The sequence below is a fragment of the Syngnathus typhle genome, linkage group LG2, assembly GCF_033458585.1.
Source record: "Syngnathus typhle isolate RoL2023-S1 ecotype Sweden linkage group LG2, RoL_Styp_1.0, whole genome shotgun sequence".
NCBI lineage: Eukaryota > Metazoa > Chordata > Actinopteri > Syngnathiformes > Syngnathidae > Syngnathus > Syngnathus typhle.
This window is the reverse complement of record NC_083739.1, coordinates 4,919,006-4,936,913: the sequence shown is the minus strand read 5'-3', so window position 1 is coordinate 4,936,913 and position 17,908 is coordinate 4,919,006. Positions and strand designations below refer to the sequence as shown.

At 41.9% G+C, this 17,908-nt stretch overlaps 2 protein-coding genes across 2 annotated transcripts; one reads left to right on the top strand and one right to left on the bottom strand.

Moving 5' to 3' along the window:
• The first annotated feature begins 294 nt into the window (after positions 1-294).
• On the top strand, positions 295-12,833 carry LOC133143794 (inactive dipeptidyl peptidase 10-like). The gene is made up of 27 exons (XM_061265964.1): positions 295-428; positions 2,672-2,786; positions 2,898-2,993; positions 5,549-5,643; positions 5,719-5,793; positions 6,108-6,160; positions 6,236-6,317; positions 6,438-6,558; positions 6,632-6,786; positions 6,891-6,988; positions 7,049-7,172; positions 7,245-7,283; positions 7,359-7,466; positions 7,548-7,633; positions 8,153-8,200; positions 8,267-8,385; positions 8,471-8,518; positions 9,046-9,144; positions 9,218-9,287; positions 9,719-9,847; positions 9,912-9,977; positions 10,156-10,210; positions 10,283-10,382; positions 10,452-10,510; positions 11,363-11,435; positions 11,565-11,638; positions 11,719-12,833. The coding sequence occupies exons 1-27, from the start codon at positions 372-374 to the stop codon at positions 11,848-11,850; spliced, it is 2,376 nt and encodes a 791-aa protein (XP_061121948.1). The 5' UTR covers positions 295-371; the 3' UTR covers positions 11,851-12,833.
• Positions 12,834-13,414: 581 nt separating this feature from the next.
• On the bottom strand, positions 13,415-17,598 carry LOC133143802 (tubulin alpha-1C chain-like). The gene is made up of 4 exons (XM_061265976.1): positions 17,437-17,598; positions 15,579-15,801; positions 15,347-15,495; positions 13,415-14,558 (listed from the first exon to the last, which is right to left on the bottom strand). Exons 1-4 carry the CDS (start codon positions 17,437-17,439, stop codon positions 13,581-13,583), a joined length of 1,353 nt encoding a protein of 450 aa, XP_061121960.1. The 5' UTR covers positions 17,440-17,598; the 3' UTR covers positions 13,415-13,580.
• Positions 17,599-17,908: the final 310 nt, after the last annotated feature.

Below are 17,908 nucleotides of genomic sequence, written 5' to 3'. Positions count from 1 at the left end.
GAAAAACAAGTTAGAGGATGTACAGAGTTAGAAACAATTATGTTTATTAGCAGCAATGATCCAGAGAATAGCTGTCATGGAAGATTGGTATTTTGTAAATTATATGTCAAAGTAATTAATTAAAAAAAACAGCAATTGGATAACTAAACCTCAACAAAGATTTAGAACTCGTAACGTATTTTCCTCAGCGTCCACGGAAATAAAATAGAAATACTACGGGCTGACCTTTATTTTGGTAACAAACTCCGGAAGCTCTTCTGCTTACCTTAACAGCTAACTTGACCGAGTCGTTAAATCGCCTCCCAGTCAGATTTGGATGTTATTACCGGGAGGATTCGGAGGAGAATTTGGTCAAAAGACTACTCGGTGCAATGACAGCCTCGAAGGATCCGAGTAAGAAGAAATCGAAAGAGAATCAGCTAGATGAGGTACAAAAATCACTCTCATCAACTTGCACTAGTGATCCAAGGGCTTGTGTTGTTGCTTTTTTTTTTCTTCGTTATTTGATGCCACAATTATTAAGATGCAAAAATGTGTCTGGCGACAAGCCGGCAGAGTACAAGTGAGTGTGTGTGATGTTGTGGAACATGTGATGGATGCTCATCGTGTCTCTCGGATTGAGTTGTGACGTATCTTCCCGAGCTTGCATTTGGACGCATGCCTTGTGTTGTTGCATGCGAGCAGGTGCGACAGTTGAAAATGTGTAATCTCTCGTCGTATGACGTGTTACATAAATGGAGATTAAGTCATGAACAGGAGGCATAAAATAATTATTATCCACACGTACGAGTTAAGGCTGTCAACTTATTTGCGTTGTTTCAGTGACCTGTTGAAGATGAGCTTCGGCGTACTGGTACTGGACATTTGGACAGCTTCTGATTGTCATTGCCACGTTGCAGACATTGAAATGTTTGACTTTGTGTGTTTGTGTTCACGAGATTGTGAATGATGATTGATACCAAGGTATATCGTTGTGAAACTTGCCCCCCACAAAAGATCCATAGTGTGCAGTCACACAAATTATTATTATCATTATTATTAATTATTATTATTATTATTAAAAACTCATGTGCTAGTGAAAGAAAACAGTAATTATTCTTATTCTTATTATTCTTATTATTCTTATTATTCTTATTATTCTTATTCTTATTCTTATTCTTATTCTTATTCTTATTCTTATTCTTATTCTTATTCTTATTATTATTATTATTATTGTTATTTTGGTTCTCCAACACACCCCAAAAACCTGTCCGATTTTTAGACTCAAAAGCAGTGATTGGGACAATTTTCACTTCATTTTCTTTTTTTTAATTGAGTTATTATTCAACCAATTTGTAAAATGGGCACATCTCCCCATTCTCCAAAGAATCGGTGTTCTCATGAATTTTATGTAGACGTAATATCTTTTCACGGTTAGCAAGGGTGTCAAACTCATCATTTCCATCGGAGGGCCATTATGATTATCAATGTTTTCTATATACAGTATAGGGTATAAAACAAACTGATGAACAACTAGTTTTGACATCAGAGTAGTAAAAACTGTTTAATTTTTTTAAAAGACATATGGTAATAAAATATCTCAATTTTTTTTAAAGTGAAGACAATTTGTAATTTTAGTAATGACACAAAGTCGATGCAAAATTTGCCTTGCGGGCCACATAAAATGATGTGGCGGGCCGTATCTGGCCCCCAGGCCTTCAGTTTGACACCTATATGTTAGAAGAATTTCAATTTCTGTGAGAATTTTCTAGTGTTAATAGCAGCAATCGGAGAGCCAAGTGCTTTTTTAGATGGTGCTTCTTTTCAAAAGTTTGACAAGTCCTACTGCAAATGATCCAAATTTGTGAATCTACCGTTTGCTGATTTCTCTGAAGACTTTCACACAATGCTCACGATTGAGTACCAGCTCACAGAAGTCAAACTAATAGTCAGAGAGCGGTCCGGAGCTCAGTGGTGTGTGAGGAACATCCGGGCCCGACTGTGTGCGGCTGGCCCATTAATTAAATGCTCCACTTTCCACCTCGCCGCTATAGAGCGACGCACGAATGCCTCATGAATGCGAATGAGCTCAACCGTTACAGAACATTTGGATCAAACTTGACAGTTATGTATAAAATATGAAATTAATAATATTCGCATAAACAATCCACAGCTATGTATCTCATGTATTGTATCTGCCTTAGGCTTCCAGCTTTGTGGTGATGTCATGAAACAACCCATGATTTGCCAAAAGCATGTCTTCAAAACGTTTTGTTAAATTTGAGGAAACTATGATCTTTTTTTTTTTTTTATCGTTGAAATAATAAATCATCTTCCGAACCGCTTTTCCTCTCAAGGGAATGAATATAAATTTTGTGTCAATATTTTATTGGTGTTCAGAAATCATCACAGATTAATTTGCAAGTATAACTTTGTCATGTTGTAAATATTTTTAAAATATTTTATGAACAATTCATTCTTTCACGGAAGAACAAAAATATAAACTGTGAATTAAATATTCCTTCAACCAGACAACATTAGTGCACAAAAAAAAAAAAAGTCCGTTCAATTTTGGGGGGGAATTTTTGCTAGAGCCTTTCAGGGTTTTGCAAAAATCCCTTTAAGTTCCATTTTGTTGTTGGTTTAATGAATTGCCAGCCCACTCATGTGTGTGCTGTGTTTTGCTTGGCAGGATTTTGTGGACATCAGCACCCCGCAGCGCAACTGGAAGGGCATCGCCATCTCTCTGCTGGTCATTGTGGTCGTCTGCTCGCTCATCACCGTATCTGTGGTGCTCCTCACGCCTGGTAAGAGCCGCACACAGCAGAAATGTCACCAGTCACGTTACTGAGTTTTATTTTTACTCAAATTTTCATTTTTATTTTCAATTTGTCACGTAATTTTCTTTGTTTCCCCAGCCGATCTGGCAGGCAGCATCAAGTCTGAGCTGACTGTAGACGATCTGTACGCTTCCGAGTTCACCGTGCACGAGCCAGAAGTCGCATGGATAAGCGGTGAGCATTCAAGAGAAAAGTCCACGTGCTAAGCAGCATTAGGGAATGCTCCAGCGACGGTGCAAGGGAGCATTTCGAGTAACGGAACGCTCGAGTGGTTATTCGTGATCCTCAGAACCTTTTGTGACTTAACTATGGATACGTTCCGTTTGTGTGGCATACACCTCTACAGCAATGTTTTTTTTTCTTTTTTTTCTTTTTTTTTTCATAAATATCAAACCTTTCGTACCTTAACACCTCGACATCAATTTTTATATATTGTTTTTATTTCTTTTTTTTCATAAATATATTTTTTTCGTTTTTTTCATAACTATCGAACCTTTTGTACCTTAACACCTCAAAATTTCTATATATTTTTTTTATTTTATTGTTTTCATAAATTTTGAATACGTTTGATATTTAGGCTTTTGCGACGGACTCGTTTTGGATCACATTGGCGAGACTTTTAATACACCTTAGACAAGAGGATTCTTCTTTAAGAAATAAGTTGGGTACTTGATGTTTTTGATAGTGAAGAGGAAAATAGGCACAAAAACAGCTCAGTTGTCTTAATGTGTGTACCTGTACACGTCACCACTGGTGTGAGTGTGTGTGTGTTTTGCTCCCCATTATTCTGTAAGATTGCAAAGCCAAGAGTACAAAGAGGAAAACGATTCTAAAAGACAGCCTCATTTTCAACACCTACTGTGAAAACTCGAGTCGAATCGTATTTTCTTGGAGTAGAAATATCGTCAATCCACATAATGGGAGCAAAAACTGTGACGACTAGGATAAAGTAATAGACACAACATTAGGAACACCTGCTCCAGCCATCTGAAGGATTTGGCCATGCTAGTAACAAATTAGTCCGATTTCAGATTTCCTTTGCCAGAAATGTAATTTATTTAGTTTTTGGGATGCAAAAATGTCGAATCGGAACACCGCAGAAAGAAACATTGTTGATAAATTGGTTAAAATGCGTAACGGTTCCTCGCTGGCCTCCAGGTTTTGCTTTGTATGTTTGTCTCCGCAGTTGAGTGATTGTTTTCATTAAAGGTATTCGTCATGGCTGCTGCTCTTAGGTTTCAGAACACAAGACAGATTGTAGCCATCTTGTGCCCGAATTAACTAAACAAATCTGGTCTCCGCGTGAACATGCAGATTTACCACTCGTTAGATTTACAAGAGCAAATTTTTGTCGCCAAAGTCCACTGCGCTGGGAATACGCCATCATGTCTTTCCAAAAATGCAGCTGTGTTTTATCATCCTATTGACGCTCCGTCCAAAGGGAAAAAAAATCAATACGTGTCCGTGATGAAGATTTAGAAACACAGAGGCCCATGCTCCATTAAATCGCACTGCAGAAAGAAAATGTTGAAAATTTGAGGATGGCAGTCCTTTGATGCAGGGACGGCCTGGCAACTCTTCCGTTTTGCTCCCGAGTTCCGCCTTCAAGCTGCATCGACTAATCTAACATGAGCACAAACAACCCGAAGACTAAAACTTCACAAAGAAATCAGAGAAGCTTTGCATCGCCTCCGGTCGGACAAATCCTGTCTTTGCAACGGGCTGCGTTTTGTCTCATTATGCTAACTTCCTCCTCCAAAATATCCTGACTGTGTTCATTTAGAACATTGGTGTCAAACTTAAGGCTCGGGGGCCGAATACGGACCATCACATCGTTTTATGTGGCCCGCCAAGACAAATCGTTCATCGACTTCAGGTGTCAATACTAAAATTACAAATTGTCTTCACTTTTAAAAAATACAGCTATTGCTAGCATTTTTATTAGCATTCATCTTTTTAATATATTTGAACAGTTTTTACTTCTCTCCGATTTCAAAACTCATCAGTTTGTTGTGTAGCCTATATATATATATATATATATATATATATATATATAGGCTATAATATATATTATTATATTATTATAATATAACTACGATGCGAAAAAAGAGGTTAACACCCTGATATAGAACATTCCAAGGCATTTTGAACATTCATTTATGATCATTTGTATATTAATATATATATTTACTATTATTTATATATTTATTATATTTACATAGGTAAATATATATATATATATATATATATATATATATAATATAACTACGATGCGAAAAAAGAGGTTAACACCCTGATATAGAACATTCCAAGGCATTTTGAACATTCATTTATGATCATTTGTATATTAATATTCGGCACTGCAGAATAATAATAACCATTCATTTAATTTATATAGCGCTTTTCAATGACCCAAAGATGCTTTACAGGGAATAAAAAGGGTGACAATAGGACATAGTATAGAAGAGCACAATGAGCTCTGCTTGCATATTGCAGTCCTTCGCAGCTTGCGACATTATACGAATAATAACCTTCCATAATAAAAGACAAACAAAGATGGACAGAGTAAACAAGGCAGATACACTTTGAGGTTTTCTTGTTTTGATAAGAGCAGCAGCACGGACGGCGGACGCCACTTCATCATGACGTTGCCATGGGAACCATCTACTTCATAGCTCGGAATCCAATAAAATGTCACGATGTTACCCCGTTCTCTTTTCCGCTCTCAGATTCCGAGGTGGTCTACAGGAACCGAGACAAGCACGTTGTGAAATTCGACTTCACTCGCAACGAGAGCCAAGTCCTGCTTAGCGACGCCACTTTTGTGAGTTTTCGGTGTGTGCGTTCGGCGAGATGTTTTTCTTGCATCGGTTGAGTATTTTTTTTTTCGCCTCATCAGGTGGCATTCAAGGTGGCAAAGTACTCGCTCTCGGCAGACCTTCAATACGCGCTCTTTGCTTATGACGTCAAACAGGTAGGCGTGGCCATCGCTCAGCTGCTCTGTACTTTTTTTTTTTTTAGAATGACGTGCAACACAAACAAGCACACACACGCCGGCAGGGAAAATAAGCTCGCCACCTGCGCTCAACAGATGTGCACAGATTTTCGAGCGTGTGTTTTGTTTGCCCTATTTATATTTCATCGCTTCTTCATACATTCATACTCGAGGACAAAGCTTTGTTTTTCTCCTCGCCCTCACACATACTGTCGAGGTCTGGCAGTCGATTCTAATAATGTCTCACCCGATGTGGGTCACCTTGAAGTGTGATTGATTCGTATCCGTTACAGATGTACAGATTTTCCTACCAGGCTTCCTACATCGTTTACAACATATACACCCGGTAGGTTTGCGGGTCATTCTGGGTTCTCCGGAGCATTTGTCGGTGTCGGTTCTTCATATTTCGATGTGCTTTTAGGGAGGTTTGGGAACTGAACCCTCCGGAAGTTTCCAACGCTGTGCTGCAGCATGCGGCGTGGGGGAAACAAGGACAGCAACTGGTGAGGATGCATCACTGCTAGGTTTTTTTTAAAAAATTGATTAAGAAAAAAACAAAACATTTTTTTTAGAACAATCTGTCATCACTGAGATTTTACCAACCCGTTTTGCATCCTCCCAAGATTTATATTTTTGAGAACAACATCTACTACCAGTCGGACGTGAAGAGCAACTCCTTGAGGATCACCTCTTCTGGTACGGAGGGCGTCATCTTCAACGGGCTTGCTGATTGGCTTTATGAAGGTACGAGTCCACTGCAAAGTCGAGGTTTCTTTTACGCAGAGACATTGGCATAAAAGTGTGTGTTTGCCATCAGAGGAGATTTTGCATTCGCATTTGGCCCACTGGTGGTCACCTGATGGAGAGAAACTGGCTTTCCTCACTATTAACGACACGCTGGTGCCCAACATGGCTTTGGCCCAGTTCACTGGCAGCGCCTACCCCCGAGGTGTCCAGTACCCGTACCCCATGGTGAGAGTGAAACACACATTAGGTCATCAGTTGCTTTTAATTGAAGGTCCTCTGAGTCAAGGTTACTCCAAAAAATAAAATTACTGTCCCAAATGTTGCATCAGGCCGGCCAGACAAACCCAGCGGTCAAGCTGTCTGTGGTCCATCTTTTCGGGGTAACACACACTGTGGAGCTGCAACCTCCCGATCAGCTCAGGCTGAGGTAACACAAATAAAAGATGCACACCCACAAAAGCCTCCGCCTTATTCTCCTCTTCCGCAGGGATTTCTACATCAGTATGGTGAAGTGGATCAGCAACACGCACCTGGCCGTGCGCTGGCTCACTCGGGCCCAGAACGCATCCGCGCTGACCGTGTGCGAGGCCGCCGTGGGAGTCTGCCTTGCGGTACGTGCTTCTTATTCCACTCGGCCTCTACTTGACTTCCTTCGTGATTGTGTTTTTTGATTTGGGTTTCAGAGACATGAGGACTCTTCAAATTCATGGATCTCCAGGCAGGTACGTTGTCACCGTGACCTCCTCACGCTCCTCTGAGAGCATCACAAAGTGTTTTATTCTTCTTCTCTCCAACAGAACCAGGAGCCTTTGTTTTCAAAAGACGCAAGCAGGTTTTTTCTTACCGTTCCTTTGAGACATGGAGGTCAAGGGGATTTTCATCACATTGCCATGTTCACCAAAAAGGTGCGGGAATTAAACAGGACAAAATGTTAACATTTAAAAATCAATAATGAAGGAAGGCGGTGTGTTGTTTCTTCACTCCAGGGCGACAAGGACGAGATTGAACACGTGACGTCCGGCACCTGGGAGGTGACGCAAATTGTGGCGTACGATGAAAACAAGCAGGTCATGTATGTTTCCTCTGTCTTGGTTTGCTTTCCAATTAGAGATGTGATTCTGTTGCTGCACATTGCAGGGGCGGATCTCTTCTAGTGAGATAAGGGCTGCTGGCCACCCAAAAAGGCTGAAATATACTTGAGATGTTGCTTCATCACCTCACTATTTTATTTTATTTCTTATTATTTTAATTTTAATTTTAATTTTAATTTTAATTTTAATTTTAATTTTAATTTTAATTTTAATTTTAATTTTAATTTTAATTTTAATTTTAATTTTAATTTTAATTTTAATTTTAATTTTAATTTTAATTTTAATTTTAATTTTAATTTAATTTACAATTTACAAACTTTCCTTCACCAATTCCATTTTTCTATTTTGTCTCTATTTTGTGGATTTTCTGACATCTTGTTTGTTTTTGGTATGTACATATAGCTAAATTCATACATCAATGGCTAAATAATTTGAAGGTACCCTGAGAAGACACATTTTGGAGTTTATAAGGTGTAAATGAGCTGATGATCTCCCCTCAGATACTTCCTGAGCACAGAAGTTTCTGCGCAACAGAGGCATTTATACAGGTGCGTCTCCGTTTCCGTTACCTTTGGCTCCGCCTCCTTTCAAAACACGAATGTGCTCTCCATCAGCGTGTCCACCTTGGGTGCGTTTCCACGACAATGCCTCACCTGCGGACTGCGCGAAGCGTGCATGTTCTTTGAGGCCGACGTCAGCCCAGATGTCGAGCACGCCGTCCTGCGTTGCAAAGGCAAATCTCTCACTGACATGTTGGCCATGGAATTTCTTTTTGGTATCACAAAAATATTTTTACCTTGTTCGCTTTTCACTCGTAGGTCCGGGAGTTCCATCGGTTCTGCTTCTTAGTTTGGACGAGGTGGACTGTGAGTGCTTTGTTTGCAAGGCCGGATGACAATTTGTGCAAAGCCCTGTATGGACAAAAGTACTTGGACACACCAGTTACACAACTTAAACACACAACAAGCACCCACAGACACACACAAAAAACTAAACTCGTTTATGCATCGTAGTTTCCTTCGGACGGCCATTATAAATGTCAACACAACAAACTGATGACTAGTTTTGAATTCTGAGACGAGTAAAAACTGCTCAAATATTTTTAAAAGATGAATGATAATAAAACTGACTAGAAGTATCTCTATTTTCAAAAAGTGAAGACAATTTGTAATTTTAGTATTGACACATGAAGCTGATGCACAATTTGTCTTCACGGGACACATACAATGACGCGGCGGGCCGTATCTGGGCCCCCGGGCCTTGAGTTGGACACCAATCCTATAAAACGTCTTTCCAGAAAATATTTCTAAATACTTTTTCCATATGGTGTATTTTGCATCATCTACAATTAGGTAAATTAATTAATTGAGCTCTACTTTTTTCAATGCATCAGCCTATTTCGTCCTGGAGAACAATCACCCTGTGTGGTTGATGCTGTCCACCAAAAGAACGGTTCGGACCCAAATCCACACCGTCCATCATAACGACTTGGGTAGGAATTGAGATGAGATGTGCACACAAAAGTTTCATCTAATAACTACAAGTGTGTGCTCTCCTCATGCTAGAGCTGCCTCTGAAGCTCATCCTTCCTCTTGACTTCTCCGAGTCCTTCCTCTACGGCCTTCTGCTCGTCGTGTGAGGATCCACTTTGCATTCACCGCACCCTCCGCTGTGACCTTCACTCTTTGACGCGCCACCGTATCCGCGAGCCGCGCATCTCGCAAATCAAATGGAAAAAAAAAAAAAGGGGGACATATCATAATGCCGCTTTAAAGTTTCGGCGACGCAGTCTTTTTGAATATTTAATTTTTTAATACGATAAGATAGCTATTTTAAGCACATCGTATTATCATTAGCGCTGACGCTAATTTGTTAGTGGCCGCTAATAGCTTAGCCAAAGGTTACCTAATCAATCCAGTGTGCCATTAAAGGGCTTTAAGAAAAAAAAAATCCAATTAAGTCTAGGTTTTTTTTTTTTTTTTTTTTTTAAATGATGATTATGATATTTTTAGCTGCTAACAGGAGTTTTTTTTTTTTTACCCGCTAACACGACTTTGTCCCATTAGCGGCAGCTCTCCTGGTGACCAGGCGGTCACGGAGGAGTTCAAGCTGGACTGGGATCAAGTGCTGGTGGGCTCCGAGGAGGTGATCGTGGCTCGGCTAGACGGTCGCGGTTCTGCGTTCCGAGGTCAAAGGTATGTGAATTTCTTTTTTTTTTTTAGGACGTGCAGCTAGCTCACAATGGCTTTTACATCACAGGATGTTGCATCAGCTCCACCAGAACATTGGGCAGGCGGACGTTGAGGACCAGATAGCAGCTCTGGCGTACGTACTCCTTTCAAGATGGGGAAAGAAAAAAAAAAAGCTCTCTAGAAGAATAAGTGAAATGTTCAGTGAGTCATTTGAAGCACAAATGTGATGGGAAGCCATTTGCTTTTCAGAAAGCTCATCCATGTCATCGTGAAAGAACTTCACGATGGATTGATGAGTTCTTTCTCTCCAGGTACTTGGTGAAGCTTCCCTTCATCGATCCGACCAGGGTCGGCGTTTTTGGAGAGGTCTGAACTGCTCCTATTTTTTCATTTTGGCCATATGAGGTGCAAGAAAACGTGCCAACTTTCATCCTGCAGGACTACGGCGGTTACTTGACGCTGATGCTGATCAAGTCGACCGAGGGGTTGATCCGATGCGCTGCTGCTCAGGCTCCCGTCGTTGATTGGACCATGTATGGTGAGTCCGCCTCATTAATGTCCGCACCACGCAATCAGACTGAAATGTTTTTTTTATTTATGCCACCAGCTTCAGCGTTCTCAGAGCGATATTTCGGCACACCTTCTTCTGAGGAGAACAGATATCAAGTGAGCTGCTACCAATTTCCATTGTCGTTAATCTCAAACAGGTTTGAGCTGGAGCTTTTAAACTAATCCAAGCATGCCTTTAAGGATCTTGCCTTGTGTGGCAGAAAATATACCTGACACATTCTGGGTTGTTGTCTTTGGCTCAGAGAGAAAGATCTGGCAAATGTGTCTTTTTGACAAGTGTGAATGCAATGGGACCATGCAGAAATACACAATGGTCCACTAAGTGAAGGTCGCAGACAGTTTTCTTCTAAGTGGGTTGCCATAAATTAGGCCAGAGAGCTCTATTTCCGTGGCGGGGGCGGGGTTGCCCTTCAAGTGACATCCAAAGACTGAGGATAGTGGGAAAGTAAAGAAGGAATGGTGCCGCGAAGGTCCAGGTCCTGACGGAATCCCAGTTGCGTGCTTGTTTGCATCCTCCCTGACCAATGGCGATGTAAAATGGCTGCTCAAGAAACGGAGAACGACCGACGCGCCAATTCTTTCTCATTCCGCTTTCCATTCCAGTTAGGTGGCTGCATGCTGTGTTCAATCTCAACGCTTTACACAATGATATTTGAGTGGCAATTATATTCTAGTCCATTTCCTCTGCACAAATATCACTTCTGAGGCACCATGTCCTTCGTCATTGCTCCAGCGCATACAATATTCACGATGAATAGAAAAATTTATCCAACAAAAAAGTGATACTCAAAGTTAGAAATTGTTATTTATTTTATTTTTTATTTTTTTTAAATTTTAAATTTTAATTTTTTTTTTTTTTTTTTTTTATTTATAGCTTTATTTATTTAAAGCTTTATTTAGTTTTAAAATGATTGTTTTCATTCATTTTTCTTTTTTTTATCGGTACAGATGTCCAAAGTTCTCCCAGACGTCAAAGGCCTGCAGGGAGGATCACTGTTTCTCGCCCATGGGACCGCTGATGGTAGACACACACGCACACACACACAAACACACGCACACACACACATTTCGGTTTCCTTTGCCAATGTGGCATGAAGACCGTCGAAAATCTGTGTCCAGCGGCGGACGTAAACAATTGTGTTCTTCTCAGCAAACGTTCACTTTCAACACTCAGCGGAGCTCATCAAGCACTTGATCAGGGTGGGAGCCAACTACACCATGCAGGTACCGAAAAGGCCATCCAAAAGGGCAGCATGAGCAAATATAATTGAAGGCAGATGTTTACTGGTTGCTTTCCGGGACAGATCTACCCTGATGAGGGCCACTTCCTGTCAAGACAAAGCCAGATTCAGCTGAGGCACTCTCTGATTGGCTATTTTCGAGGTTGCCTGTTGGACGCGTCATCATTACTCGACAGGCGTGCTGAAGATGAATGAGGAGGTCCATAGAACAATTGTGCGTGCGTGTGTTTTTTACTCTTAGCACAATATTTCAGTTATTGTGAATTTAGAACAGGGGTGTCCTTTCCTTCGAGAGGAGCATACACAAAATCCGAGGGCACTGGCGGAGCTAGATGGGGGGGCCGCAGGGGCACTGATGAAATATACTTGGACCCCCCCCAGCTGCCAGGTGAGATCATTAGCTTTTTTTTTTTCTTTTTCCAACAATTCCACCCTCTCCCAAAGGTAACATGACAAATCATCATAGTTTTTGTGATTTTTTTTTTTTTTGCAGCCCTTATTGAATTTGAGTAGGTAGATGGAGGTTGTGAGCTGCTAAGAAAAGCAAACGGCGGCATCGTAACTTTAATTTGGACACCCCTGATTTAGAAGCTAAGGTAAATGAAAATAAGAATGACATCCAATCCTGTTTTTAGCACCTCAAAAATGTTGTTTAAAAATATAACGCAAAATGTGAGACCAAAAGTGGTCAGTGACGTTCGTGGCATGAAGCCGTCGACATTGTGCACTTTAAATTTTTTTGTCGCTCGGTCTTCAGAATGTGAATGTGCGTTATGTTGAAGACACTGTGTTGGGGTTTACATTTTTTGTAAACTGTTTAGCTTCAATCGTGTTTTTATGTTCACATTACCGATTTGCCCTTTAACTGATTATCGTGTATGTAACATGATGGTATCCTTCCTTTTCTATGAGAATCCATTTTAGGTAGATTTATGATTCTATTGATGGTTTTCATGAAAGATTGCAACAGCTAATGTGATTTAGTCAAATTTAAAAAGGGAATTCTTGTCTCACCTAACGAAAACAAGAAAATCAAAATAGACAAGAACGGAAAGCTGAGGAGTTAGAAATGAGCGATTTGTTAGTGCTGTGGAAATTATGTTAATTGTGAATAGTATAAGACTTAACCTCATGTCAAAGAAGGCAGACAATGAGGTAAATAAATACATGTCAATGTTTTTTTTGTTGACTGCCAATTACCATGGCTGCTTAGGACCAGTTCTGTGTAGAAAAAAAACAAATCATGATTGACTCATTCGCACATGTCGTGCCGTGTGACTGTGCAGTGGGTTGTCATGCCAACCACTTTGTTTTCTCAGGATGTATTCATGCTTTTACATTTTCCAATTTAAGAGTAATTCATCGCAGGAGCTAACATTTACCTTTCACGTGGTACCTCGTGACCTTTCGAAATCTCCCATCAATGCTGCTTTCATTGCCAGTTACAAAGTCAGCTTGAAGGTCTCCTTCAGTGAGCAAGCACAAAAGCTGCATGATGCAGTTTAAGTTTTTTTTTTTTTTTAAATTGTTTTGAGAAATGGTCGTAGTCACATCTGAGCTGGAGCCGATCCCAGTTGCCTTTGGGTGAGATATGAAGCTTGAGAGGTAGTTTATAAATGTAGTTTAGGGTCTCACGTTTTACATTAGTGGCATTGTATTTTTTTGTTACCAAAGTTCTATAAAGATTTTTTTTTCCATAATTATGATTGTTTTAATTTAATAGTCCATCCATCAAGTCTTGCAGAATAAGCCACAGAAGTGAATGCAAACCATTTTATTTGAAAATGAGGCACCGACATGTTCTTTCACATAAGGCAAACGTGACGGGATCGAGCGCTTAACATACTAACGTTGGTGTTTACTGGTTACAGCGTGAGCCATTAAAACGCAAGCTCAGCAGAAACGAGGGTATTCACGCTGCCTTTCTAATACTCCTCTCCATCATCGTCATCTTGTTCCGATGAGTCGACTCCCACCTCTTCGTAGTCCTTCTCCAGGGCGGCCATGTCTTCTCTGGCCTCGGAGAACTCTCCCTCCTCCATTCCCTCGCCGACGTACCAGTGCACGAAGGCCCTCTTGGCGTACATCAGGTCAAACTTGTGGTCCAGTCGGGCCCAGGCCTCGGCGATGGCCGTGGTGTTGCTCAGCATGCACACGGCCCTCTGGACCTTGGCCAGGTCTCCTCCCGGAACCACCGTAGGGGGCTGGTAGTTGATGCCCACCTTGAAGCCGGTGGGACACCAGTCCACAAACTGGATGGAGCGCTTGGTCTTGATGGTGCTGATAGCCACGTTGACATCTTTGGGCACCACGTCGCCACGGTACAGCAGACAGCACGCCATGTACTTGCCGTGGCGAGGGTCGCATTTCACCATCTGATTGGCCGGCTCGAAACAGGAGTTGGTGATCTCCGCCACGGTCAGCTGCTCGTGATACGCTTTCTCCGCCGAGATGACGGGGGCGTAAGTGGCCAGAGGGAAGTGGATACGCGGGTAGGGCACCAGGTTGGTCTGGAACTCAGTCAGGTCCACGTTGAGGGCTCCGTCGAAACGCAGCGAGGCGGTGATGGACGAGACTATCTGACTGATGAGTCGGTTCAGGTTGGTGTACGACGGACGGTCGATGTCCAGGTTCCGACGGCAGATGTCGTAGATGGCCTCGTTGTCCACCATGAACGCGCAATCAGAGTGCTCCAACGTGGTGTGGGTGGTCAGGATGGAGTTGTACGGCTCCACCACAGCGGTGGACACCTGAGGCGCCGGGTAGATGGCGAACTCCAACTTGGACTTTTTGCCAAAGTCCACCGAGAGGCGCTCCATCAACAGAGAAGTGAAGCCGGAACCGGTTCCTCCTCCAAAGGAGTGGAACACCAAGAAACCTTGGAGGCCGGTGCACTGGTCGGCCTGAAAGAGAGGGACGCATTTTCATGAGGTATTTATCCAAGAGGATTTGATTCTAAAATGAATTATGTAACAAATGTGGAGTACCTGTTGTCCACCCATCAAATGTGAAGTTACATAACCAAGTTAATCTTTTGCAAGCGTCCTGTTTTTTTATTTTATTTTATTTTTTTACACAGAGTGAGTCTTTCTGAATTTTGGAGCTCTAAACGTGGATGTTAAGTGCATCGCAATTCATTTAAGATGCGCAGGCCCGGAGTGCTCATCTGGATAATCCGGCAGTTTCCCGGTGGGCGGAGCTACTCGGAGCCTCTATTTCAGTCCACACAAATACTTTAATAAAAATCATCATTTAAAAAAAATACTTTAATTAAAAACGTAAAAAAAATTAAAATTTCAAAGAATTAAAAAAAAAAAAAAATTAAATTAATCTCTCCTGCTGATAAATTTTAAAAATAGTAAATAAAGAACTAACCATATATTTATTATGGCCTTCTCGTATAAATGTACTAATAACACGGATAATCACAAGCGATTTTTTTGAAATTGGTAGGCTAAGCCCCATCAAGGGCTTTTATATGAGCTATGACTCAAAGGTGAAAATATGTTTGCCATTTTGTTACAGGTCAGATTTGGCCTGAGGCTTTCACACTCAAACCCCCAAAAATAATCAGCAGAGGGGCGACTGACCTACTTGTCCACCAAGTTTGAACAAAAATTGCAGAACATTCGAGTGCTCGGATTGCTTTTCAAACCCGAACCCGACAAAAGTGCAATTGTCTTCAGCTCACCAATTTGCGGATTCTGCCTAGCACGGCGTCGATGTGCTCCTTGCCAACCGTGTAGTGACCACGGGCGTAATTGTTGGCTGCATCTTCCTTCCCGGAGATGAGCTGTTCCGGGTGGAAGAGCTGACGATACGTACCAGTGCGTACCTCATCTGCAATAAAGAACCAACGTCTATCAATTATTTATCAGCTTCAATGTTGATAACAAAGATAAATACTCGGTCAGTGTACTTACCGATAACGGTGGGCTCCAGGTCGACAAAAATAGCTCGCGGCACGTATTTGCCTGCGCCGGTTTCGCTGAAGAAGGTTGTGAAAGAATCATCGCCGCTCCCCGCGGTCCTGGTGCTGGACATGTGGCCGTCCGGCTGGATGCCGTGCTCCAAGCAGTACAGCTCCCAGCAGGTGTTTCCCATTTGGACACCGGCCTGGCCAACATGGATGGAGATACACTCGCGCTGCAAGAGATGAAGGACAGGCACTGAGTCTTAAGGTTTTATTTTCTTCCCAACCCTGGAGAACAACTCCATGGGTCGTCATGACCTAAAACAACCAGTGGTGGTGATTGATGAACCAGTGGAGCAATTGGGTCCTTGCTGACACACCCTGCTCAAGAATTTGAAAGTTCTTTTTGGAAGTAAGGGCAAGGCAGAAAGGGGGAGGTGCAGGTACAGGCCTGCCATGATAAAACCAGTCAAGTCTCGTTATTTGCGGATAGTTTGGCAGTCAACCCGCATGGATCTGATCCAAAATCCTGAGCTGGTGTATTTCCGTTCTAACAGTCAGCAGCTATGTATTCACAAGAGTTGCTTTCAATAACAAAATGGGAATGTTGTGGCCTTGTGACTTCATTCTCTTTAGAAGGGAGGGGGCATGACTCACAGAAATGTGAAATTCCTCCCTCTCTCTCTTTTTCTCATTGTGGTTTTTCCAGTGACGCCCCAAGAGGAGCATCAGCGTCACTGGCTGGTGTGCATTCAAACTTTCCAAAACACTACAGAATGACTTTTGTTTCAGACTTTCTAGCCTTGACCTTTGACCTTCTATTGCCCTTCTGATAGGAGCTTGCTAAGTATGGAGGCAGCGGCCAGCCTAGCTATTTTGAGGGATTCAGGCTGCACCCAGAAGGGATGCCATTATAATCAAGAACTACCTTTCATCTAAAACCTGATTATTTGAATTAGGAGTGGTGTAGGTTAGATCTTAATGGATATAAAAAATAAATATTAAAACGGTTAGCGTTTATTATAATGACCAAATTTAATAGAATAGCTTTAGTGCAGCTGCATTAGTCAGGCCAGACTTTGTTCACTTGAGTTTGTCAAAATTGTATAAAAAGTCTCCAACTCTTTGTTTCCACACCCTCCTGCTGTTTACGATTTGAGCCCATGAGGTGGTTATCAGCTTTTTGTATCTCAACCCGACTTGAAAGCAAATGTTTGAAGCAGTAGTCACAACATTGAGGAGAATTCTTGACCTAAATCCACAGCGCTCGCTCTTCACGCCGAGCCCGCACGCGCATGCGCAAACGCACGCCTACCGACATGTTGCGTCGTGAATGCGTTTACAGGAAGTGTCAGCAGATTAACAATTGCGCCAATCATCGCTTGCTCTCAACAAGCTGGAAAAGTTTCAACACACCCCGATCCCGCCTAAAATTGAGGTCAGTTTCCCCCCCCCCCCCCGCCCAACTATTACCGAGCAATAAATTTAAAATACTTTTTGCATAAATCCTCTTCAGCCGCGTGACTACATTTACTTGCAAATCGGGCTCATTTCTTTTTAAATCCCCCAAGGCAAGTTTAGGTTGCTAGCAAAGACAAAACGAATTTATGACGGCGTGTGTAGAAACAGCATGAGCATTCCGAAGCGCCTAAGCCGTCCCGCCAGGCCCATATGGAAAGTGTTAACCTTCAGTGAAACCACAGTCACATGCCTGGAGGCGCCTTTCCATTGCTGTGCTTCCTGCGTCTTTCTGCTAATTATGTTCGGTCTGTGAGATGATGTGGCACTTTCGAGCTAACGAAAAAAAAACGTGGAAAAGCACAATCCCGCAATGCTAAACGCTGATAAGAGTAGGATAGCAAACTCACCATTTTGTCGTTGTTTTTGTTGTTGCAAAAAAAGTCAAAAGCAGAAAGTCCTCACAGTGCACCTATTATGAGATCTCTGTGAGTGAAGTCCTATCGGTGTGTCAACTGCACCAACTTTTATAACTGACAAAGGGGGAGGGAGGGAGGGAGCCAGCCAGCCCAGGCAGAGGTGGAGCCAGCGGTTGCATTTCTACCCAGTTGGGCCTCCACGATAAGACAGCACTTCCTGGATTTCATTTTCAAACCAAGAGCAGAGTGACTACCGTTGATGATTCATTTTCGTCACAGTTGCATTCACCAGGAAACCTGTTATGACGTTTTACGATTAAATTATGTCTCGCTCAAATGTGTAATTGGCGGACAATTAGGGCACATTTTTGAAAAACCTATAATTATATATTATTTCTTTGTTCTGATTATAAAGTTTATAAAGTTTCAAATCTTGCACTCAGAACAAAGAAATAATATAAAC